Source organism: Lissotriton helveticus, chromosome 12 (genome assembly GCF_964261635.1).
Source record: "Lissotriton helveticus chromosome 12, aLisHel1.1, whole genome shotgun sequence".
NCBI classification, from domain to species: Eukaryota; Metazoa; Chordata; class Amphibia; order Caudata; family Salamandridae; genus Lissotriton; species Lissotriton helveticus.
The window spans coordinates 379,373,414-379,398,371 of NC_136073.1; the positions used below are offsets into that span (position 1 = coordinate 379,373,414).

The 24,958-nt window shown below is 45.6% G+C and overlaps 1 protein-coding gene across 2 annotated transcripts in view; it reads right to left on the reverse strand.

The window, feature by feature from the left end:
- SLC7A10 (solute carrier family 7 member 10) overlaps positions 1–24,958 on the reverse strand; it is a 524,312-nt gene that overhangs the window by 191,313 nt on the left and 308,041 nt on the right. For both annotated transcript variants that reach the window (XM_078669294.1, XM_078669295.1), the window contains 2 exons: positions 7,716–7,867; positions 1,027–1,152 (listed from right to left, as the gene is read on the reverse strand). In XM_078669294.1, the coding sequence (XP_078525420.1) occupies positions 1,027–1,152; positions 7,716–7,867 (278 nt within the window). The remainder of the gene's footprint in view (positions 1–1,026; positions 1,153–7,715; positions 7,868–24,958) is intronic.

The following is a 24,958-nucleotide window of genomic DNA, read 5'->3' on the forward strand; positions in this document are numbered from 1 at the left end:
AGGGCCACTGAAGAGAGAAGTGTGGCCTAAGAACCCAAAATCTCAATCAACAAGAGTAGTGCATTCAATGCTCTCCATATGTCACCCGAGAGAGAGGAACATGACCCCATTGTGCCCTGCCACGAGCAAAGGTCCAAGAAGGAATAGCTCAAGTAGCCTTTGGGCATACCTGTTCCATTGAGGATTGCCTGAGGAACTGCTCCTTCACCTGGGAGTGCTCCCCCCATTAAGTGAGCTAGTAGGTTGTGGAGCTTGCCTCATTCTCCTTGTGGAGCCTTGGTGCTGCCCTGCCAAACTGAAAAGGCTTCACCACCTCAGAGAGCATACACCCTCACAATCTGTTGTTGAACCAGACCTGGGCCTTTCCCCTTATGATCAGCTTGCCCTGTGTGCTGAGGCCTCACTGCACACTGTTGCCTGAGAGACCATTCTAAGGGCTTTCCTGCACATGAATGCGTCCAGTGGTTGCACAGCAAACCAACTGTGCCACCATGCTTCCAATATAAAGTAGTGTGACTTGCTGACTAATTGACTAGTCTTTGTGAATGGATCACTCTACATTTTTTCCTTAAGTAACATACCTTACTCTTGAGTTTTATCAGTGAGTGACAAAAAAGTCTTAATGAATAAGGCCTGACTATTTAGGTGTAGTTTATATACAAAGATTAGTAAGTTGCAACTACTCAGAAAAGTTTTGTAAATTAGCCCCTGAATGTAGCAATGAAGTGATAGCCTTGCATCTTTCCTAACTTTGTAGCCAGGGCTTAAAATAAAGTTGTTTATTCATTTTTGATAACCACAGTCCCTAACAGTGTGCTTTGCTATAAAACTATTTCTATGCCCTTAAGCAATAAGTTGCTTTTAAATTCTTGACTACCTCCTCTTTAGCCTAGCTTCTGTATTCAGTGTTCTTACCAGTAAATATCTTTCATTTTGTAAAAACAAAGAGCAAATATAATGGAAGAAATAAAAGAATTATAATGTACTATATGAAGCAAAGGTCCTAGTTGTGTGGGTTAGTAGTACCTTTAAAGATCTGCATCAGTCCCACAGCGATGATGAGGGCGAGGGCCAATAGCTTTCCGGCTGTGAATATATCTTGAATGCGAGTAGCCCATCGAACGCTGGAGCTATTCACCCAGGTCAGAAGTACTGCATGGAGAAGAAGCATATTCAATAGAGCAGGGTGGAGTGTATGCAATTTACAGTAGAAAAATGTGACAAATGCTTCCAGATGGAGCATTAAACAAATTGGCTATCAAACACAGAACAATTCACATAGCAAGATTTGCTTAGGCCTGCTTCTTCCACACTCATAGCTCACTGCCCAACCAACCAGTGAAAAAAGTAACAATAACTGCAAGATCAATAATAGAACATATAAAGTTTGCTAAAGCAGAAAAGGCCTATTTTATTTATTAACCTGGGCACTGGCATAATATGCCATTGGTCTTGATATTCCTTCTGTTCATCCTTGCTGTGTCATAACTGCAGCCATCTTCCACTTGGAAAGTGATCATATACCAAAACAAACCACCGAATGAACAGGCACAATACCAAGTCTAGGCACACATGTGTAGGAACAGCTCTAAATGCTTTAGACAAAGCGCTAAGTGATTAGGCACAACCTCCAAATACCAAACACAGCACTAGTGCCCAACCCCAATGCCTACTGCCCAGGTGCAACTCTCAGTGCACATATACAGCTTCAAACGCAGACACCATTATTGCAAGTCACAGCCAAACACAGAGTAGGGACAGCATAGGCAGCAGCAGAGTAAGTAAAGAGGACACAAATGCCAAAATAAATATAAAATGAATAAAAGTTATTCTCTATGGAAGTTCGTCTCTTTGGTAGCTTTGTAACTTAGTGAACAAACAAGGGGTAGGGATCCAAATTGAGTGGGAGATCAGGAAGAATAGGTTGTAGAGAGAAGGAATAAGTTTGACTTTAGTTGTTTCAAGAACTTGATGAGGGTTGTCCGAGTTCTGAAATTTGTTGATCCACACTAATGTTGCAGCCCCTGAACAAGATCTGTTTTGGTTATAAGCCTTTCAGAATTCGGTGACTTCAATTCCCAGTTCATTTCCGCTGAGGATATTTCTTTGGTCTCTGATATGAGAAGTTGTAGTGGGATTCTTAGCCCTTATTGCATCGTAAGACAGTCAGCACAGATTTAAATTCATCCTCACTTTTAGCGGTGACCAGTATAGGTCACACAGTATGGGGAGATGTTGCTGATATTTCTTGAATACATTGCTAGCCTAGTTGCTGAATGCTGTACTGCCTTTAGTGGGGCAGGATATGATTGCGAGATATCTGGCAGAACAAAATGTCTAAAGTCTAGACTACAAATCACTAAGTCATGAACTGCAGTTTTCATTTGATCTTTTGGGAATGATGTATCTACTTTTTTGACACAATAGTGATAAAGAAATGCTGGTCTTGGCCACATTGTTAATGTGAGGAGTAAGAATGAGTGAGGAATCTAAAGTCCAAAGATGTAATATTTGGTTTTCAGGTAGGGGGGAAGTCATCCATTTTTGTGTAATCAAAAAGATTGGCATCCAGCTTGCCTCTTGGTGGGGTGAACGGGGGGAGCGGTAAACATGCAGCCTTATTTGAAATCCTTAGGAGAAATTGCGTCGACATCCAGCCTTTGATTGAACAGAGGCATAAGTGGGCTGGTATTCGCGATAGTGGAGGTTTTGAGGTAACATTGTGTGTTGTTGGAATATTAATGGGAGGACATGCCTGCCTGGCTAAGGATCATACTTAGTGACTCAAGGTCTGAGGTAAAAAGAGTAGGTGCGGGGATAGATGCTTGGGGAACACCTCATTTGCTGAAAATGTATTTACATACAATTAAACTTAGACAATGTAAAAGTGCATTGCATATGCATCTCATGGTACATTGGTAAAATGTTCTAAAAAATTCTAAGCTTACAAAAAGTAAGGAGATTTGTGCATGCTACAGTGACAAAGGAGCATTCTATTTTGTTAATCACTAACAATGCTGGCAGATCCTATAGAATCATGCAACCTTGTAAAATCTGAAAAATTTGAAAAATGAAATGTGTTAAAAAAAAAGAAGTGGAGATCTTTGCTGGGAAGTGGAGAATCAAGGAGAGAATGAAATACTACTCAGCATGAAACCAATATTTTCTGGTCAATATCAATCAAGGGTATGATGTTTATAAAAGTATTTTCAAATTATAAGAGCTAAGATCCTTGCTCTCCAATTCAAAACGGGGGGGGAGTCGGGTTAATTCATTCAGAAGTTATACATAAGCGGAACAGTGCCATTGCAATACAAAGGAAAGCCGATTCATAAGATGATCTAGTAGTTTGTGTTTCAAAACCCATTATTACCAGCTCAGAAGAAAGTCCCACCGAAATTTTCAGAGAATTATTAATAAATAATTGTACATCTTGAAGAAATACACCTAGCTTATTGCATGAATAAAACATATGTATATCATTGGCTGCCGATAAACCACATCTTGGACAACCATGAACCCCACCACCTCCCCATTTAGATATTTTAGCGGGGGTATAATACAGGTCGAACAAGGCCATATAACTTTGGGAGCGCAGGCTCCCAGAAATTAAAACTGAATTTGAAAGATCCGAAGCAAGTGCTATATCTGTACCAGTTTTTCCTATTCAGTCTGGAGGAAGGTGCGGCGGAAATGGTTGATCCCTAACATCAATTTTTACACACCCTTGGCTGCCGCTAGGTTATTGCCCTCCATTTTTCAGGACTTGGTTACAATTAGGTGGAGATCCCCGGGTATCTTAACTTTGGGGGATTTAGTTCATGAGGGCAATATGGCCTCTTTTCTATCTTTGAAAGACAAGTTCGGGTTGGATACACATGAATTTTTTAAATACTTACAGTTACGCAGTTATATAAGCCGCCTCTTCCAAAACTCCCCTGCTGCGCTTGTTAAAAATACACTCATGGACTCGATCTTGGGGAAGGCCAGCATTGGGGTCCTTTATCAAAATGTACTAGAAGATCTCCCTGACAATCTTTCTTCTTAAAATACAAAATTGAATTGTAAATTAGGAAGCATTGTATTTTGAGTCTGATTTACAAAAAACTGAAAGTGAGACTTGTAGAGTTGCACCTGAATTTAAGAATGGATTTTTACAGTTCTGAAATCCTCAAAGAATTTCTGGAACTTTTACAGCCATAGCTTTCCACACTCAATCATAAGCAGTTACCCATGTGCAAACATATGTAGTGGACAATTATTGTGCAAATGCTTGCCAAAACGGCATTTGCACATACTTTTTGATCCATGAAGAAAATATTTCCCCGTATGTAGAAACTATTTCTCTAACACCTCCACCAATTTTGGGGGTGTCCCTTTCTCAGTTAAGGGTAATCTGCAACCATTTACAGGATGGGTATGAGCTGAGAAGAGGTTTGTGAATGCCATCAAAGTACCAGGTTTATGGACATTAATGAACTGCCCTGAGCATCAATGCCCTAAAAAGGACTAGATAACAGCTTTCAAAACCCAGGCCATGCAAATCTGAGTACTGTAAGTGAAAAATTATAGTTAATCTTAGTTATATGATCATGCAGTCTATTTGCGAGATGTAATGCATATTTCTCCTTCACATGAATTAGCAATTTGTGTGTGCGAAAAAATAACAGCTGAAAAACAGTCACACATATACACACCCTCTCTCTCTCTCTTTCTCTCTCTATTGCTCAACTTTCACACGCTAATTTTCAGTTCTCACATTCTATTTTTCAACTCTTTGTCACCTGGCAAGAGTTGACAGTCCTTTATATACAAGACATTCTACAAGAGATGTATTTTATGGGAAAGAGCAAATACTATGACCGCCAAACAATTTGTTGCCTTTGTAACGCGGGCGAAACAACAAATGGGTCTGAACCAAGCATTCCATTTGCAACGCAAGTCAATGCTCTGCACTAGGTAAAGTGGCGTTGGACTTTAAATTCCAGCGCTTTCCCTACTGTTGCAGGGACTGGAGTTGGAATAGTAAATTGTACTATTCCAAAGTTCAGCACCTCCCTAAGGCAAGTTGTTGTAACAACTTGTGTTGTAAATGGAATGATAGTTCAGGCACATTCGTTGTTTCGCCTGAGTTGCTAAGGAATGTGAGGAAAAGAAAAGCGTAGTTGTCTCATACAATTTTTGAGTATTCGTGGCTCAAGTTTGTCAGGAGAGATAGGTAGGACTAAATGAAATTTGGAAAAGCTCTCCTTTAGGTAAAGTTTAACCACAGTGAGACCAACTTATTCATCTAGGTATTGTCTAAATAGCAAAAAAAGCATTGTTTTATAATAATAGTTCAGTTTCTGACATACATTTCTAAAAGGAAAGAAATGTTTTTTTAGCATGCTGTAGAAGGCACAAAACATCAGGTGGGCTTGTATTTCAAAAATGGATATCCTATATAGATGGTGTACCAACACTTGTATTTACCACTGATACGTTCAGTGCTAGAGGCACAATTAATTTATAACCCAGCAGGGTATTAACTTTGAGCAGCTGCCTCAACTGGCATTGGTAAATACACATGTGGTTTCCAACCACCACATTGATGTGAGAACCTTGTGGGAACACGAGCAACTATAGATGTTATGAAAATGACTCTTTTTAAGAACATGGGTCTTCTAGAGTCTCCAGAGCCCTGCAATACTTTATTTGTGCAACTGTATAGCACTGTTGCAGAAGGGAAATAGTACACTGCAGTTTTGTGAGTTTTGGCACCCTTGCCATGCACTGCTAATTACGTCCCATATTACATCACCCATAACATATTCTATGACACCATTGATAACATCACTGCAGCATCTGAAATTACATCACTGATGACAACACTGTGCATGGTGGGGTAGGGGGATTATAGCTCCCATAGGGAATGAGTTAGAGGTGCTTAAGATAACTGTAACTGGTGGTTTTGTTAGTTTAAAACTGAATGTTTTAACTACGATTTTCATCTAACTATAACGTCCCTTTAACCTTTGGTTTTTGCAGTGAAGATATATATGTGTATGTGTGTGTTTGTATGTGTTTTTGTATTCTTCCTTTCTGTACCAAAATGAATCACTTTTCAAACATGTGCTTAAAAAACTTTTAACTTTTTCAAATAGTTTCTGCTTCCTTTTCCTTTTAATATTGATTGTTTAGAATTGAAAATCAATATAAAGCACATTCTAAAGGAGTTGCTTGCAGTTTGCAAAACAGGTCAGGGCATATTCACACATATTTTATGACACGGTGCAGGGTATATTCTTATGGGATTGGTGCACTTTACTATATTATGGTAATCCTCTATGTCACTTTCCCTGTGATTTGCCTGGTAGAAAGTGTGAGGGTGGATTGGTAGGATGTGGGGTCACTAGTTCCATTACTTACTGCCTATAGCACTATGGGAAGAGTTGAAGGAGAAGTGTGGTTTGACCCCCTGGGAAACTGGAAGTTAGGGTCACCAGTTACATCACTTCTTGCATGTTGGATGCTCAGAAGGTTTGCAGAGATAGTGTGGTTTGACCACTTGGGACTTGGATATTTGGTCACCAGTTGGAATACGTCTGTGCATTGCATGCAGGTAGGGTTTAGAGGTAAGTGTGGTTTGAACTCTTGGAAACTAGTTGCTCAATTCAGCAACTAAGTCAAGTCTTACACACTGTATGGTTGGGATATATTGAATGGTAACTGTAATTGGACCACTTGAGATTTAGATGGTGGGGTCACTTAATACATCAGTGCCTGTCAAGCCACTTCATACAGCATCAATACCTACCAAGTTACTTCCTGGGTAAGCTTCTGGGGTGGGACGTTCAGGTCATGGGTGGTAGGTGATATCACTTCTAGGACAGGTGATGGAGGTCCAGATCAGGAGTTCATGGGGTGTGGTGTTACCCAAAAAGAGGCAGGGCCACCAGCAAACCACACTAACTTTTAGACTGATAAAGGTTGTGTGATTTGTAGAGTGTAGTCTTTGTGGTGACAGCTGTAGCAGCATGTGGAGTAGAAGGAGTAACTGGTGCTCCACATGCATAGCGGTATTAAAATACTGTACCATGTGGCTATAAAAAGGGCAGCTTAAGGCCCTACTAAGGTCTTTCTAGGACCGACCTTCCCTGTGCACCTCTTCTGGCACTGCTATTAAGACAATTGTCCCCTAACTGTTGTTGAAAATGGTAGGGCTTGTGTATATTTGCAAGAGGCATAACATTGTTCTTTCAATATTTTTGGCTAGAAACGCATATTGAGCAACCCAGAAGGAAGTGTAAGAGAGCTGATACGATCAGTGTGGAGAGGATGAAAGCATCGCGGAAGGGGTGAAAGTACATGAAAAATATCAGTAGCATCTGTAGAGATAATTTGCAAACTCTTTCTCACAAGGACTCTTAATGTACAGAAGGAAAGAAATTGACAATATTTTTCAAATTCACTGTTAATGTAAATTTTATCAAGATACTCCCCTTTACAATGCACATACAAGGTATTTGCCAATTTGAGAAAGAGAGTTCACTCTTGGCCTCCTCATATTGATGATTTAGCCACAATGTTACCATGCCAACTTGAAGGAACAGGCCATTTGAAGGTTAATGCAAACAATCATATTTATTGATGTCAACCGCCAATTGTGATAACTCTTTTGCCTCATATCTCTGTCTGTTGTTACTAAAAGGATAACATACATAATCAATACTTACATAAGCAGACGATGGAAAGTACTCTCGAAGCATTGTAAGGTGGGATACAGTCTGGGAACACAGGTTGTAGAACATAGTTTGAAAATGTCAAGGTGATCACAGCCAGGCTAGTGGGATACATGATAATTACTGTGCTCCATAGCAGCAAAAAACTGTAGACAGAAAGAGACACAATGGTTGATGCTTTTCCAGGTCAAGGTACTTTTTACAATAATATTGTCACTTGTGCACTTTTCAAATTTTCTGGAAAGAAAAATCTTTTTTCAATGATTAACAGTTATCAGTTTTTGAAGAGCGGTCTTACAATGCAGCACTGATGGTCAGTACCGCACAGCTTTCTGTAACATATGGCTGCAAAGAAAGCTTATCAGTCATTGTGATGTTGTTCATTAGTAGCCAGCATTAACTGTGAGTACTATCTGAATTTAATTGGCTATTATACCAGTTTGAGTATCCCTTCTGCTCACATGGTCCGATTTAGAAATTTCGTAGGAAACGTTATACAATTTCCTCCCAACGAGTGCTGCTTTGTTAGAAGCACATTTCTCACTTTTATGGTATTCACAAAGTGTCCCAGGAGTAACTCCTAAAAATCTAAAACAGATGAAGTTTCCAAAAGTATTCAAGCATGCAAATTTTACCAATGTGAAATTTTCCCGATGGAAAATTGAGCATGAGTAAATCAAGCACTTTATTGTCTTTGTATTTGTACCCAGGGAGAAATCTCATGTCTTTTACCCTACACCCCCGTGAAAGATGGAGCTGTTACCTTAATGCTGTTAACACGCTGAAAACCAAAAACTTCTACCTTTAACAGGAACATACATGTGTGGATTTTCAAGTTGGTAAATTAGCTGCAAGGGCTATGTGGACCTAGGACTTTAACTGCTCCTATAGAAGCCTGTTAGAAATCGGATTTCTGGTTGGTAAGTGAGGTACACATTAAAGGATCATTTGTGCTCACTCTCTGCTAGCTTGGCACAGAGCAATCAGGCACATCTAAAGAGGCAATGAGTAAAGAATTTGTGCACACACACACAGACAGTAACACAGTGAAAACACCACAAAAAGATTCTACACCAGTTTAGATAAATAAGTTATTATATTCTGATCAAAAAAGACCAAAACAACAAAAATCCAATAAGTACAAGTAAAGATTTAATTTTTAAAAGAATAAGTGAAAAACAGCATTTAGAAGCAAATAGTGCTTTGGGATTACTCAGGAGTCAAGAGTTCAGGCTGCCCGTGACAGAGTGCAGGCTGGTTACAGGACCCATGGAGGGTCCGCTGAGCAAAGTACCTTATTCCTTGTTGCAGAACGAAATACAGTAGTGGCGAGGCCTCGTTTCCATGGACGAACCGCCAAGTCTGGAATGCAAGGGAAAGGTGCTGGATCAATTCACACTGAAGACGATGTGTTTATCTTTTCTACGCGTTGGTGGTGATGTGTTGAGATTCCAGAGGTGCTGCCATGGTGCTGAGGGCAGTATGCCAGGTCCAGACCTCGCAGCGGCGGTGGCGATGCGTTGATCCCAATGTCATGGCAGGTGATAGGTTGGTGTCTGATTGGCTCAGAGATATCGAAGGGCAGGTACTGGCAGATGCATTACTTTAAACTCACATCCAAGGGTCATGGACTGGATTGGTACCACTTGGCAGAGCAAGACTTATATCGAGTAAAGTCCAGGTGCTGAAGGGAAGATGAAATGTAAAGTCTTTGCTATCCCTGAGACTTCAGCAACAGGAGGCAAGTCAACAAGCCCTTGGAGAGCAGGTACAGTCCTTCTCACTTTCAGGCAAGAAGCAACAGGCAGCTGTCTAACATAGCAAAGCAGGTAGAAAAATTGCAGTCTCTCCTACAGCACAGTAAGTATGGGCCGAAAATTCGTTCCACTCGCGGAATTTGCGGATTTTCCGCAATTTCGTGATCCGCGAATCTCGCGAAATTGCGGAAAAATCCGCAAATCCATGAGCGGGACACATTTTTTCCAGGAAGCACTTACAGGGTTACAGCAGGTGCCCAAGTTGAAGCTAATTTCTTTGTAACCATTTACAAAATGGTTACAAAGAAATTAACTTCAACTTGGGCACCTGCTGTAACCCTGTAAGTGCTTCCTGAGTGGCACCTCCAGGGCTCGTTGCCTACTTGCAACTATTCTCTGACCAAGCTCTGACCCTCGAAGCAGGGTCAGAGAATAGTTACAAGTATAGCACAACAGGAAACACTTACAGATAAGGAAGCAGGTGCCGGACTTGAATCTCAAATTCAGTGACACATTAACCAGCCCCAAATTAATTTGTCTTGGTTGAGGCTGGCTGGGCAGGTGTGCTTTCTCCCCATAATCTACAGTGGTAAACCAGAGGGTGCTGTGATGAACCAGAAGGTGCAGTGGTGAACCAGAGGGTGGCAGTGGTGAACCAGAGGGTGGCAGTGATGAACCAGAGGGTGACAGTGGTGAACCAGAGGGTGGCAGTGGTGAACCAGAGGGTGGCAGTGATGAACCAGGGGGTGGCAGTGGTGAACCAGAGGGTGGGAGGGTGAACAAGAGGGTGGCAGTGATGAACCAGAGGGTGGCAGTGATGAACCAGAGGGTGGCAGTGATGAACCAGAGGGTGGCAGTGGAGAACCAGGGGGTGACAGTGGTGAACCAGAGGGTGGCAGTGGTGAACCAGAGGGTGGCAGTGATGAACAAGTAGGTGGCAGTGATGAACCAGAGGGTGGCAGTGGTGAACCAGAGGGTGATAGTGATGAACCAGAGGGTGACAGTGATGAACCAGAGGGTGGCAGTGGTGAACCAGAGGGTGCTGTGATGAACCAGAGGGTGGCAGTGATGAACCAGAGCGTGGTAGTGGTGAACCAGAGGGTGACAGTGGTGAACCAGAGGGTGGTAGTGGTGAAACAGAGGGTGGCAGTGGTGAGCCAGAGGGTGGCAGTGGTGAAACAGAGGGTGGCAGTGGTGAGCCGGAGGGTGGCTGTGATGAACCAGAGGGTGGCTGTGATGAACCAGAGGGTGGCAGTGGTGAACCAGAGGGTGGCAGTGAGCCAGAGTGTGGCTGTGATGAACCAGAGAGTGGCTGTGATGAACCAGAGGGTGGCAGTGGTGAACCAGAGGGTGGCAGTGGTGAACCAGAGGGTGGCAGTGGTGAACCTGAGGGTGACAGTGATGAACCAGAGGGTGGCAGTGATGAACCAGAGGGTGGCAGTGGAGAACCAGAGGGTGCTGTGATGAACGAGAGGGTGGCAGTGATGAACCAGAGGGTGACAGTGATGAACCAGAGGGTGGCAGTGGTGAAGCAGTGGTGAACCAGAGGGTGCTGTGATGAATAAGAGGGTGGCAGTGATGAACCAGAGGGTGACAGTGATGGACCAGAGGGTGGCAGTGATGAACCAGAGGGTGGCAGTGGTGAACCAGAGGGTGCTGTGATGAGCCAGAGGGTGGCAGTGATGAACCAGAGGGTGACAGTGATGAACAAGAAGGTGGCAGTGATGAACCAGAGGGTGGTAGTGGTCAACCAGAGGGTGCTGTGATGAACCAGAGGGTGGCAGTGATGATCCAGAGGGTGGCAGTGATGAACCAGAGGGTGGCAGTGATGAACCAGAGGGTGGCAGTGGTGAACCAGAGGGTGACAGTGGTGAACCAGAGGGTGGCAGTGGTGAAACAGAGGGTGGCAGTGGTGAGCCAGAGGGTGGAAGTGGTGAAACAGAGGGTAGCAGTGGTGAGCCAGAGGGTGGCTGTTATGAACCAGAGGGTGGCAGTGATGAACCAGAGGGTGGCAGTGGTGAAGCAGTGGTGGACCATAGGGTGCTGTGATGAATCAGAGGGTGGCAGTGATGAACCAGAGGGTGACAGTGATGAACCAGAGGGTGGCAGTGATGAACCAGAGGGTGGCAGTGGTGAACCAGAGGGTGCTGTGATGAGCCAGAGGGTGGCAGTGATGAACCAGAGGGTGACAGTGATGAACCAGAGGGTGGCAGTGATGAACCAGAGGGTGGGAGGGTGAACAAGAGTATGGCAGTGATGAACCAGAGGGTGGCAGTGATGAACCAGAGGGTGGCAGTGATGAACCAGAGGGTGGCAGTGGAGAACCAGGGGGTGACAGTGGTGAACCAGAGGGTGGCAGTGGTGAACCAGAGGGTGGCAGTGATGAACAAGAAGGTGGCAGTGATGAACCAGAGGGTGGCAGTGGTGAACCAGAGGGTGATAGTGATGAACCAGAGGGTGACAGTGATGAACCAGAGGGTGGCAGTGGTGAACCAGAGGGTGCTGTGATGAACCAGAGGGTGGCAGTGATGAACCAGAGCGTGGTAGTGGTGAACCAGAGGGTGACAGTGGTGAACCAGAGGGTGGTAGTGGTGAAACAGAGGGTGGCAGTGGTGAACCAGAGGGTGGCAGTGGTGAAACAGAGGGTGGCAGTGGTGAGCCGGAGGGTGGCTGTGATGAACCAGAGGGTGGCTGTGATGAACCAGAGGGTGGCAGTGGTGAACCAGAGGGTGGCAGTGAGCCAGAGTGTGGCTGTGATGAACCAGAGAGTGGCTGTGATGAACCAGAGGGTGGCAGTGGTGAACCAGAGGGTGGCAGTGGTGAACCAGAGGGTGGCAGTGGTGAACCTGAGGGTGACAGTGATGAACCAGAGGGTGGCAGTGATGAACCAGAGGGTGGCAGTGGAGAACCAGAGGGTGCTGTGATGAACGAGAGGGTGGCAGTGATGAACCAGAGGGTGACAGTGATGAACCAGAGGGTGGCAGTGGTGAAGCAGTGGTGAACCAGAGGGTGCTGTGATGAATAAGAGGGTGGCAGTGATGAACCAGAGGGTGACAGTGATGGACCAGAGGGTGGCAGTGGTGAACCAGAGGGTGCTGTGATGAGCCAGAGGGTGGCAGTGATGAACCAGAGGGTGACAGTGATGAACAAGAAGGTGGCAGTGATGAACCAGAGGGTGGTAGTGGTCAACCAGAGGGTGCTGTGATGAACCAGAGGGTGGCAGTGATGATCCAGAGGGTGGCAGTGATGAACCAGAGGGTGGCAGTGATGAACCAGAGGGTGGCAGTGGTGAACCAGAGGGTGACAGTGGTGAACCAGAGGGTGGCAGTGGTGAAGCAGAGGGTGGCAGTGGTGAGCCAGAGGGTGGAAGTGGTGAAACAGAGGGTAGCAGTGGTGAGCCAGAGGGTGGCTGTGATGAACCAGAGGGTGGCTGTTATGAACCAGAGGGTGGCAGTGGTGAACCAGAGGGTGGCAGTGAGCCAGAGCGGGGCTGTGATGAACCAGAGAGTGGCTGTGATGAACCAGAGGGTGGCAGTGGTGAACCAGAGGGTGGCAGTGGTGAACCAGAGGATGGCAGTGGTGAACCTGAGGGTGACAGTGATGAACCAGAGGGTGGAAGTGATGAACCAGAGGGTGGCAGTGGAGAACCAGAGGGTGCTGTGATGAACGAGAGGGTGGCAGTGATGAACCAGAAGGTGACAGTGATGAACCAGAGGGTAGCAGTGGTGAACCATAGGGTGCTGTGATGAATCAGAGGGTGGCAGTGATGAACCAGAGGGTGACAGTGATGAACCAGAGGGTGGCAGTGATGAACCAGAGGGTGACAGTGGTGAACCAGAGGGTGGCAGTGGTGAAGCAGAGGGTGGCAGTGGTGAGCCAGAGGGTGGAAGTGGTGAAACAGAGGGTAGCAGTGGTGAACCAGAGGGTGGCAGTGAGCCAGAGCGGGGCTGTGATGAACCAGAGAGTGGCTGTGATGAACCAGAGGGTGGCAGTGGTGAACCAGAGGGTGGCAGTGGTGAACCAGAGGATGGCAGTGGTGAACCTGAGGGTGACAGTGATGAACCAGAGGGTGGAAGTGATGAACCAGAGGGTGGCAGTGGAGAACCAGAGGGTGCTGTGATGAACGAGAGGGTGGCAGTGATGAACCAGAAGGTGACAGTGATGAACCAGAGGGTGGCAGTGGTGAAGCAGTGGTGAACCATAGGGTGCTGTGATGAATCAGAGGGTGGCAGTGATGAACCAGAGGGTGACAGTGATGAACCAGAGGGTGGCAGTGATGAACCAGAGGGTGGCAGTGGTGAACCAGAGGGTGCTGTGATGAGCCAGAGGGTGGCAGTGATGAACCAGAGGGTGACAGTGATGAACCAGAGGGTGGCAGTGATGAACCAGAGGGTGGCAGTGGTCAACCAGAGGGTGCTGTGATGAACCAGAGGGTGGCAGTGATGAACCAGAGGGTGACAGTGATGAACCAGAGGGTGACAGTGATGAACCAGAGGGTGGCAGTGGTGAAGCGGTGGTGAACCAGAGGGTGCTGTGATGAACCAGAGGGTGGCAGTGATGGACTCGAGGGTGACAGTGATGAACCAGAGGGTGGCAGTGATGAACCAGAGGGTGGAAGTGATAAACCAGAGGGTGACAGTGATGAACCAGAGGGTGGCAGTGGTGAACCAGAGGGTGCTGTGATGAGCCAGAGGGTGGCAGTGATGAACCAGAGGGTGACATTGATGAACCAGAGGGTGACAGTGGTGAACTAGAGGGTGGCAGTGGTGAACCAGAGGGGGGCAATGATGAACCAGAGGGTGGCAGTGGTGAACCAGAGGGTGGCAGTGATGAACCAGAGGGTGGCAGTGATAGGGGTGGGCGATCATAGTTCAAGGTGAACTAGACTATGACAACAAGGTGTTGAGGCAGCTACAGAATCCTTTGCATTATATGAAACTCGACTTTATCAAGAAAGAAATCCTTACACTAACCGTGGCAGGTTTGATTGCTATGTGACTGAGTAAAAAATAATTTGATCATATGAACAAAGATGTTTGTACCATACCAGCATTTTATACGCTACCTAGAATACATAAAGATGACAAACGTCGACCAGGGAGACCGATTGTTGCAGAGTTTCAATCCATTTTACAGTCACTTACAGAATACGTAGACTTCTTCATAAAACGTTATATTCCTGTGATTACCAGACTATACCAGAGATAGTCTTACAGTAATTACACAAATGGAAGGTGAGACATTCGATGTTGACTGTAACATACTTGTAACAATGGACATAGATGAAAGTCCCACAATCAGTAGCGTTGGAAGCTATAGAGTCTACTCTTGAAACCAGACATAGCCCTCATAATATACCGACGAGTTTCATTAAAGATTGTGCTAAGATAGCTTTGGAACGCAACGATTATATTTTTAATGAGGACTTTTATGCCCATAGAAAAGGAGTTGCGAGGGGGGCAATTTTTGCCCCAGACATAGCTAATTTGAATGTTACTGCTTTTGAAGAGAGAACTATTTATACTAGTACCAACTATGTATTATTTGTATGTATTTATACTAATACCAACCAATGACAGGAACATAAAGAAGTGACTATGATACATAGATGGTGTTTTGTTAATTTGCAGGGGTCCACTGACGAATCACTTGCTTTCCATGAATGGTTAAATAACCAGAATGCCAATTTACAGTTCTCGAAGTTAACAATTTGATACATTTTATGGATCTGAAGATCACCAATGAGAAAGGCTGCCTTTATATAAGCCTCCATACTAAACATACAGCAAGAAATACTCTGTAGAAATATTATAGTCACGATCCGAGGAACTTGACAGATAAGCTTCCCTTTGGGCAGCTGTTAAGGATTAGGCATAACTGTACTAGAAAAGGATGACAATTTTGCCGACGCAAAGGCACTACTTTCTAAATTGGTTACCAGAAGTTACCCATATCGGTTGGTCAAAAGATCGCTAAAACGGGCATGGAATTTTGATCCTGATTCATTGTGAAGATTAAAAGAGAGACCGAATCAGTCCCATTTGGCATGTATGACTATGTTTGGTACGGAGTCCAATAGGATTAAAGAGATAATCCTAAAAACAGGTATTTATTAGATACGCTACACATCAAATGGGAGAAACCTTTGTTCTCCTTTAAAAGAGTGAGAGATCTTAAAGATTGATTGGTCATAGCATGTGCGGAACCAGAACCAATCACAATCAGTCAGATCTGGGGGCTAACTCCTACTTGTGGACATTATCCATGTGGCAATTGCACAGCATGTTCAACCACAACTTTCATGAAATCATGTGTTTTGAATGTAAGAATGTGGGAACTGAATTTATTTTCCAACTGCGGGGCAATGTTTTTATTTAGAGTAGTGAATGTCCTTGTTTATTGTACATTGGTAAAACCACACAAGAGGTGAGGAAAAGTATCATACAGCATCAATCTAGAATCAGTTGTAATGTCATCAATTCTCGTTTGGTTGACCACTACAAGACTATTTCACATGCCCCTAATGCAATGAAATGGTTCGTTCTGGAAGTTGTGAAGTGCCCCAGGAGAAGACATGATATAGATGTCTTGCTCACAATAAAGGAGAATAGGTGGATTTGGATGGCCAATATGGTTAAGGAGGGGCTTAGCCAACATGTTCAATGGCATGTTTTGGCCATCTTGTAAGAATATGATCCATTACTGTGGATAGCATCTGTACATGAGTATATGATATTTTCTGATTTACATTTAGGAAGAGATTTGAATAAGAATTAGATCTTGCTTTGACATTTCATTGTCCCTGCTTTGAATTTGGTTTAATTTTCACAACTTGTTGTTGGTTATATTTAGGCTATAATATTGTGCCATGCAATCTTATGGTGCGCTTTTAGTGTTTCTTGATTGTTGATTTTTCCTTAAGTGTACACTGGAATGAGTCTATAGTTAGTTATACACTTATTTAGGCCGTGTGTTTATGTGAGGTCTAATAGTTTGCTACTGAGGATTTTCTATGTCCCCGGAACGTAATTTTGTTATTCCTCATAGGTTTGTAGTATGGCCTAAGACCTGCTTTGCGCGCATGTTATCTTAGCATGGCTTATTAGAAATTTAAACACCATTTTACCTTTTGCCGCTTTTGCACACAATACTGCAAAGCTGTTTTTGTAAGTTAACCTTTGTGAAGGTCTACACATGAGAAAGGGTTTTGTTTTCGACATCTCTAGACTTAAATCATGTCCCTAGTCTGCACAGTGAGTGCTGAAGCCGTCAAGGTTATCTAAACATGGTAGCTGTTTTTCGACTTGATCGAGTAACGCTTTCTAGACACAACAATTTGGCAGCTGTGAGCCAACTAAGATTCTGGCAACCTTATTATTGCACACTTGCCATGATTTCACACACTTGGAAGATTTTCCGTTTCCAGGGATGCAGAGAGCTTTAACTGATCCAGATGTGATTTACTCTTACTGAGCGGAAAGGTAATGGGGTCCCCAAAACAAGCCTAAGAGACTTCTTTACTTTATAATACATTGTTTCTATATAGGGAGGGTGTTAAAACTAGGTGCTATAAGTCCTGTTTTCACCATCATTGTAATATGATTTCTCCTTTTGTATTTTATGGAATTGTAACAATGCTGACCATATTATTTTTAATCATATGTCTGCTTATGTTGGCTATGATACTGCATCTGAGATCACTTCGTTAAAATAAATATTTTAACCTTACCGCGTCTCTTCTTTACTCCTGAGAGTATAACGAAAGAGTGTTCTCACTTCCCACCATTCCTGAGTTTGTACTAAGTCGCATGTTCTAGGTTGTCTAATCATTGGTTACTTTGCTATAGGAGGAAGAGCTAATGTGACACTGATGCTAGCTGGTTGGGGGGTTTCTAAGTACTGAGGTGAGTTTCTGGTACACCATACCTCACTGATGTCCTAGGCCTCTGTGCACAGTTCTGTGTATAAGCAGGATCCTTGCAACAGGCTCCTTGATTATTATATTCACTCTGAATTATTTACATTAGTTTTGCTCCTCAATATAGGCTCTTTGACTATTTTATTCCCTCTGAATTTATTGCATTAGTGTTTCTCCTCAATATGTCACCGATTGTACAAATCTGTAGGTAGAGCCAAGTGTCTGTGGTCCCCCCTTTCTGTTTATGACTCCGCCTGTGCCGTGAAGCTGCAGTTTGGTTTTGATCACCTAGAGCTTAGTAAGTGTTTAAGCGGTTGATCCGTTCAGCTTTTAGTGGGCTGCTGTACCCCTAATCTCATTATTGTTTAATACCAGCTACATTTGCCGCCCTCTTTAATTTAGCTTCTTTTTTTGTCTCAATATAGCGCAGATGGGACCATAGTTTTGAAGTAACGAGTGTGTGTGGTCCTTCTTCTATGCTGATTGACTCTGGGTGTGCCTTATAGTTACAGACTGACACCCTTTCTCCATGAGCCTAGTAAGTCTTTAAAGCTTTGATACATACAGCACTGAGGAGGTAGCTGCACTCTGAATTAATTTATTCAGGACAGCACTTTCTTTCATTTATTTGTGATGGTGGGAATGCACATTGTAGTAGCTCTTAGATGATGTGTCTTATACTGAGAGTGTGTGCCCATTCACAGTGTAATGCTATAGGTAGGTTCTTCTTTAATAAGGGACAGTGATGGCCTGTGCCATTAAAATATTACGCTTTCGATATCCTGCTTCATATCCTGCCCCAAGACGACACACTCGAGCGGATAAAGATGCGTGAATTATTGCTCGTACTCACCGTTTGACCTGGAGGCTCCTGCGTGCAGTGATTCCGAAGTTCTGCCCCCGGAGAGAACGGGGCCTCCATGGAGTCGGGACTGGGGCCTCGCCTACTGGACTCAGCCTGGCGGTGGTGTCGATGATAGCCCCGGCCGAGAGAGGCACCTGACAGCGAAGGGCCGTTGTGCGAGTAACCCGGTGGATCCGGCCCGGGCCTGCCGCGGCGGCAGTGGAGCTGATGCGGGGTGCGGCGCTCCGAGGACTAATCGTGTGAGGGGATGCCCCCCGCCACTGTCCCGTCCATCCATCCTGGAGCCATGCGCCCAGACTTTGTTCGTAGACCGCGCAGGTGTTAGTGCGGCGGACCCCCGACTTTGGCGGCTCTCCTTTCTGCACCAAGGCTGCCATTAGCGGGGTCCCCCCCCTTCATTTTTTCCCTTTGTGTGCCGGAGGAGATTCGCATCTGTGTACCGGCTTCGAGAGCCGTAGAGAGTGGTGTCGCGGCTGGAATTACAAAATGGCGGCCAACGACCTGGGCTGTGGATATCCCCAAATCGGTGGACCTGAGATGTTGGACGGCACGGAGACCTTGCTGTGTGAGCATGAGCCTACTATCGGTGATGTTATCAACGCCTTGCGATCCCTGCACGCGGCCTTGATCCCCGGTGCCCCGGGGGAACCTGTGCGGTCCGCCGCCATCTTGGATGGACGGCTATTCACGGTATCCTCTTGTTTCGATGGAGCCGCTACCTCGCCCCCCCTGGTCGCGGCGAAGATTACTGTCGCCGCTCATCGAAAGGTCTGCACTCCGGTGGCATTGGAACCTTTGGTGACTCACTGTTTGGAGTTTGGAGACTTGGACCCCGGGCTCGGGCCTGTTCCTGTCCGAGCACCCAATGAACATGGTGGACTGTTGTCTATCTCTGCTTCGGTGGGGTCGTTGTCCTGTGCTGCGGGGGAGCTCCGGTTTTTTCAGATGGCGAGACTGAACTCCTGTGTTCTGTGGCTCGGGTTAATTTTCCTGGGACACTTGAATTATATACCCGGACTTCTGTTCTCTTGTCTGTTGATGGACCTCCCTGATCTACACCTTTGTCTAATATCTTTTCATTCGAGTGCTTTCTTCATACTGAGTTGCCTATTTCCTGCCGCTATGTGGTGGGTGGTGGTGGTCACTAAGAAAGGCCTGGGGTGAGACAACTTATTCCCGGTGGATCGCCGGGATACAGCTTAGCGGCGGACCGGCCCGTACTCATGGCGTTGTGGGTGACCCCCTAGTGTGTTTTACGATTCTCGAGAATGTGTCGCTCTGGTTTTAAAATGTTATGTTTGTATGGTTGGGCGGAGGATTGGGGCCGAACGTATTGTTCATTGATCCTTTACTCCCCCCTCCTATTTCCTTCTTGTCTTTATGTTTTTTGTTTTCGTCTTTCATTCCTTTTTTCTTTACTACATTTCGGGTTTGGTTTAGGGCGACAGGCACGCTGCTGGGGGGGGGGGGGGGGTAGGCCGTAGCCTTCTGCAGGGGTGCTGGGTGGGATGGGTGGGTTGGGACTTTTTCGTTGTCTTCCCTTTAGTTCTATGGCCCTTTTGTGTCTCTTTATAGGGGTGCTGCGTCTGTCCCTGTCTCCCATGGGCTATGTGGGTGGGGTTTGCATACCCGCTGCTTCCTCTATGGGGCTATGCTGCATTTTGAACGCGACTCTCACGCCCTCCTTATTATTAATGTTCCCAATCCTTAAGTGTTTCTGCTGTGGGGTACTGGTGTCAGCGCGGTGTTCTTCCCCTTCAGCTCTGTTTTTCCTCCTTTCTTTCCTTTCCTTAAGGTCAATATGGCGGTTAGTTTTCCTTTACGATGTCAATATTCCGGTTCCTGTTTTGTCTCTAATATGCTAATGGGTGGTGGGTCTGAATGAGACGAGTGAAACTAATTATTGCTTTGATTTACTGATATTTGCTCTTACACTGATGTGCGTTGCTACACCATTCTCCCACATTGTCACCCTTTAGCTTTATTGTTGTCAATGACTTGCTCTGGAAACCCGGTAACGTCTTGTGTTGTAGTCGAGCCTGCGATATTCCTTTTTGTATTATTATAAAATTAACCTTCATTGTTCCTTTTTGCTGGCCGTCTGTGTTCCCCCCCTTTTTTGATGCTGTAATGATTGCGATTTACTGCGTTTTATTCCGTACACTGTCATCCTGGATTTATTGCTTGCCCTCTCGTATTAGTGGCCGGCCTGACTGGTTGTAGGCCCGTATTTGTATATCCTTTTTGTCCAAATAAAGGTTTAAAAAAAAAAAATATATATATATATATTACGCTTTCCTGTTGGTAGGTACCACATGACCTTCTCTGGGCATGTCCACCACACATGCATTTATAGCATTTTCAGTTACAGTGCTGTTGATTGCAACTTTTGGAGGTGATCCCGATGCGAGTTAGGCGGACGTGTGCATAGGCAAAATTGATTACTATTGAGCATTGGTAAGAATATCATTTTTTCATTTATATGCCATTGGGTGTAATTTCTTTCAGATGCTTGACACACTTTTAAAATGTTATTTCTCAGTTTGGTGGTCAAAATCTAGGCGAGATACATTTTTTTGACACACCAATGTGGTTGAATGTGAAATGGGTACTTGACACTGTGGGCCTATGTTCTGATGTGGGCATTCAGAGGCACAGTGTGGTGTTCTGAACCAACTCCCCGGGGCATTCAGTAAATTAAATATAGGGATCTGTTGCGAAGCCCCGAGGACCACCACCTCCCCGGGGCTATGCAAATGATGGGAGGAGGGCCACGCGGCCCCCTCCTGGAGCCCTTCATGGCCCTGGGGACCACCACCCCCAGGTCCGGCTTCTGCAATGTCCCGGGGTGCCCACTCCTGGGACATTGCTGTTTGCTATGATAGGGCAGGAGCACGGCTCCCACCCTGCCATAGCAAACCTCTGCTTTGGATCTTTAAAGCAAGAGCCGGAAATCTGCTCTTGCTTTCAAAAAGCAAAGCAGAACTGCTTTTGGGCAAGGGGAGCTGCATGTTAGCAGCTCCCCTAGTCCAAAAGCAATGCCAGCTGCTGGAAGAGGCGGGGAGCCGGCCGGGACCGCGGGGGTTTTGAGGCTCCCTCCATGGTCCCCATCAAAGAGACCAGGCCCTGGAGGATGGGGTCATGGAGCCAAAAGTGGCCCGGGGAGGGGGACCGCACAACCCCCTCCTTAGAAATGATAAATAAAAGGATTAAATATGTGGCCATGCCCTGGGGGATGGGGTCCCCCGGGCCAAAATCAGCCACAGGAGGGGGTCACGTGGAATCTCCTGATTTCTTTAAAAATACCAGAAAATGCTCAGGCCCTGGGGGATGGGGTCCCCAGGGCCCAAAAATAATAAAAGGAAGGGGGTGCCACACAGCCCCCCTTCCAAAAAACAAATTTAAAAAAGCTGGCATATCGCCGGAGGCCCTGCCCCCTCCCTGCACCACTCTGCACACGTCCCGTGGCTCGTTCTAAGTTGGGGGATTAAGTTCCCTTCATTCCTGAGGGTCCCTGAGTGCCAACTAGCCCACTAGAGTGGAATTGCTGAGAGGTGGTCCGAGGCCATGCACCTTTTTACACCACTCTGCAAATTCCCCTCTTGACGCACTGCTGGTGGGGCAATGAGGTCCTCTTGTGTCCTGAGGGCCTCAGGACACAAGTGGGCTTCATCCCCTGAGCTGCAGTGCACCAGGAGGCGTGTTGAAGAGTGGTGTAAAAAGGGGGCATGGCCTCGGACCACTCTCCGCAATCCAGCTATGTGGGGCTTAATGGAGGTACCTGGTGGGATATTTGGCCCCAAGGGACCCTCAGGAGGCAAGGGAACTTCATCCCTCAACCAAGAGTGCGCCAAGAGGCACGTTTGCAGAGCAGTGGGAAAAGGGGTGAGGCCTGTGCCCACCTATCAGCAATTCTACTATCTCGGGCATATTGGAGGTATCAGGTAGGCTAGTTGGTCCCTAAGGACCCCCAGCAGCGAAGGGGACGTTAATCCCTATTCAAGAGCGCACCAGGGAGTGTCTTTGCAGAGTGGTGGGGAAAGGGGGCGTGGCCTGCTATGACAATTTAGCAATCCTGCTCTGTGGGACTTACTGGAGGTAATAGGAGGGGTAATTGGCCTCCAAGGGGCCATCAACCTCTCCTATTACCTCCACTAAGTCCCACACAGTGGTATTGCTAAGAGGTCTTCTGAGGCCCCGCCCCCCTTTCTCCACCACTCTGCAAATGCGCCTCCTGGCACAGCACTGGTTGGGGGATGAAGTCGACTTTACTCCTGAGGGACTTTGGGGGCCAAAAAGCCCTCCTGGTATCTCCTGTAAGTCCTACGCAGCGGAATTTCTGAGCGCTGGTCAGAGGCCCAGCCCCCTTTCTGCACCACTCTGCAAACCAGATATAGAAGCATTTGTAATGTAATAGGTCTCGCATTACCGAGAGTTAGAGCTATTGGCATTGTAAATGTAAAAGATTTTTACTAATGTTTTTTGGTGTCGAGTGGATGTACGTTGTCTGTAGTGGAATTATGTTGTATGTTGTGCAGTGAAATTATGTGAATAGAAAATATATGGTATTTACTGTATAGGAATTATGTGGAGTGGGATTATGTGTTTTGGAGAGTAATTATGTGGTATTGAAGTCAGTGTTGTGGAGAGGTAACCTCAGGTGTTGTCTTCCTCCTTTCCATGGAAGTTAAACTATTAACTCAATCAAACACAAAAAACAGAAGGAACCACCGAGGAACACTTCTGTACCTAGTTGGAAGTATAAGCAGGGCCACTGGAATTATGTGACTGTTTCGCGCACCAATTTTCACATAATTAAACATTTTCCGCATTTGACAAATATTTTATCATCTGCTGCCTAATCTGCAGATTTGAACAAAAAAGCCTTGTTTCAAGCTCAAACGGCTCAAATGTTCCCAAAAATCGAGTGTCACCTGCTACGGTGTGGTGGAAGGCCCTTTGCAAAGCTGAAATGGTCACGTGTTACTCATTGCAAAATGTCGGTGTTAAACTGGTACTAATGGTGCACAAGCATCTCTTCTTTCTGTGCCTCTCTTGCCTCTTTCTGCATTTCTCTTGCTTTTTTCCGCACCTCTCTTCTTTTGTTCTGCAGATCTCTTGCGTGCACCTCACTGTCGTCTTTCTGCACTTCAGTTGCCTCTTTCTGCGCCTCTCTTGCCTCTTCCTGCACCTCTTTTGCCTCTTCCTGCACCTCTCTTGCCTCTTTCTGTACCTCATTACCCTCTTTCTGCACTTCTCTTGCTTCTTTCTACACCTCTCTTGCCTCTTTCTGCTCCTCTCTTGCCTCTTTCTACATTTCTCTTGCCTCTTTCTGCACCTCAGTCTCTTCGTACTGCACCTCTCTTGCCTCTTTCTGCACTTCCTGAGCCTTTTTCTGTACCTCTCTTGCCTCTTTCTGCACCCCAGTTGCCTCTTTCTGCACTTCTCTTGCCTCTTTCTACACTTATCTTGCCTCTTTCTGCACCTCACTTGCCACTGTCTGCACTTCTCTTGCATCTTTCAGTGCCACTCTTGCCTCCTTCTGCACCTCTGTTGGTTCATTCTGCAATGCTCTTGCTTCTTACTGCACCTCCGTTGCAAATGTATGCATCCCTCTTGCCTCTTCCTGCACCTCTCTTGCCTCTGTCTGCACACCTGTCCCCTCTTTCTGCACCCGTTTTGCCTGTTTCTGCAACCCTCTTGCCATTTTCTGCAGTTCTTTTGCCTCCTTCTGCACCTCTGTTGCTTCTTTCTGTACTTGTCTTGCCTCTTTCTGCACCCCTCTAGCCTCTTTCTGCACCGCTGTTGCTTCTCTCTGTACTTCTCCTGCTTCTTTCTGTACCTCTCTTGCTTCTTTCTGCACCTATCTTGCCTCTTTTTGCACCCCTCCACCCTCTTTCTGTACCTTTCTTGCTTCTTTCTGTACCTCTGTTGCTTCTTTCTGGACTTCTGTTGCTTCTTTCTACACTTCTTTTGGCTCTTTCTGTACCTCTCTTGCTTCTTTCTGTACCCCTGTCTCTTTCTGCATTCATATTCCCTTTTTCTGTACATCTCTTGCTTCTTTCTGCACCTCTCTTGCTTCTTTCTACAGCTCTGTTGCTTCTTTCAGCAATTCTCTTGCCTTTTTCTGTACTTCTCTTGCTTGTTTCTGCACCTCTCTTGCCTCTTTATGCTCCTCTCTTGCCTCTTTCTGCACCCCTCTTGCCTCTGTTTGCACCCCTCCTCCCTCTTTCTGCAGTTAAATGTTAATTTCTAACTATAACGTCCCTGCAAACTATGTTTTTTTCAGTGAATTTCAAAGGGTTTTTAAATGCTAATTTCTAACTATAACGTGCCTGAAACCTATGGTTTTTTTCAATGAATTTCTAGGGTCTTTTAAATGCTAATTTCTAACAATGACCACAGAGGTAGGACATGTGCAGAAAGAGGAAGAAAGGCACAGAAAGAAGCAGAACATAAGCAGAAAGAACCAACAGAGGGGCAGAAAGAGACTTGTTGCAAAGTCATCCTGTGCCCCCAACATTTTTCTGACGGGTACTGGTGGTAACTGACTCTGATTAACCAGGCCTAGAGCCAGTGCTATGCTAAAAGACACTAGTGAAAACACTTACATACACTAGGGTACACTATGGGTTGGGGTACCCCATTGATTGGCCTGTAAGGCCCTAGTATATAAGAGGGCAGGGGGATTAAAACT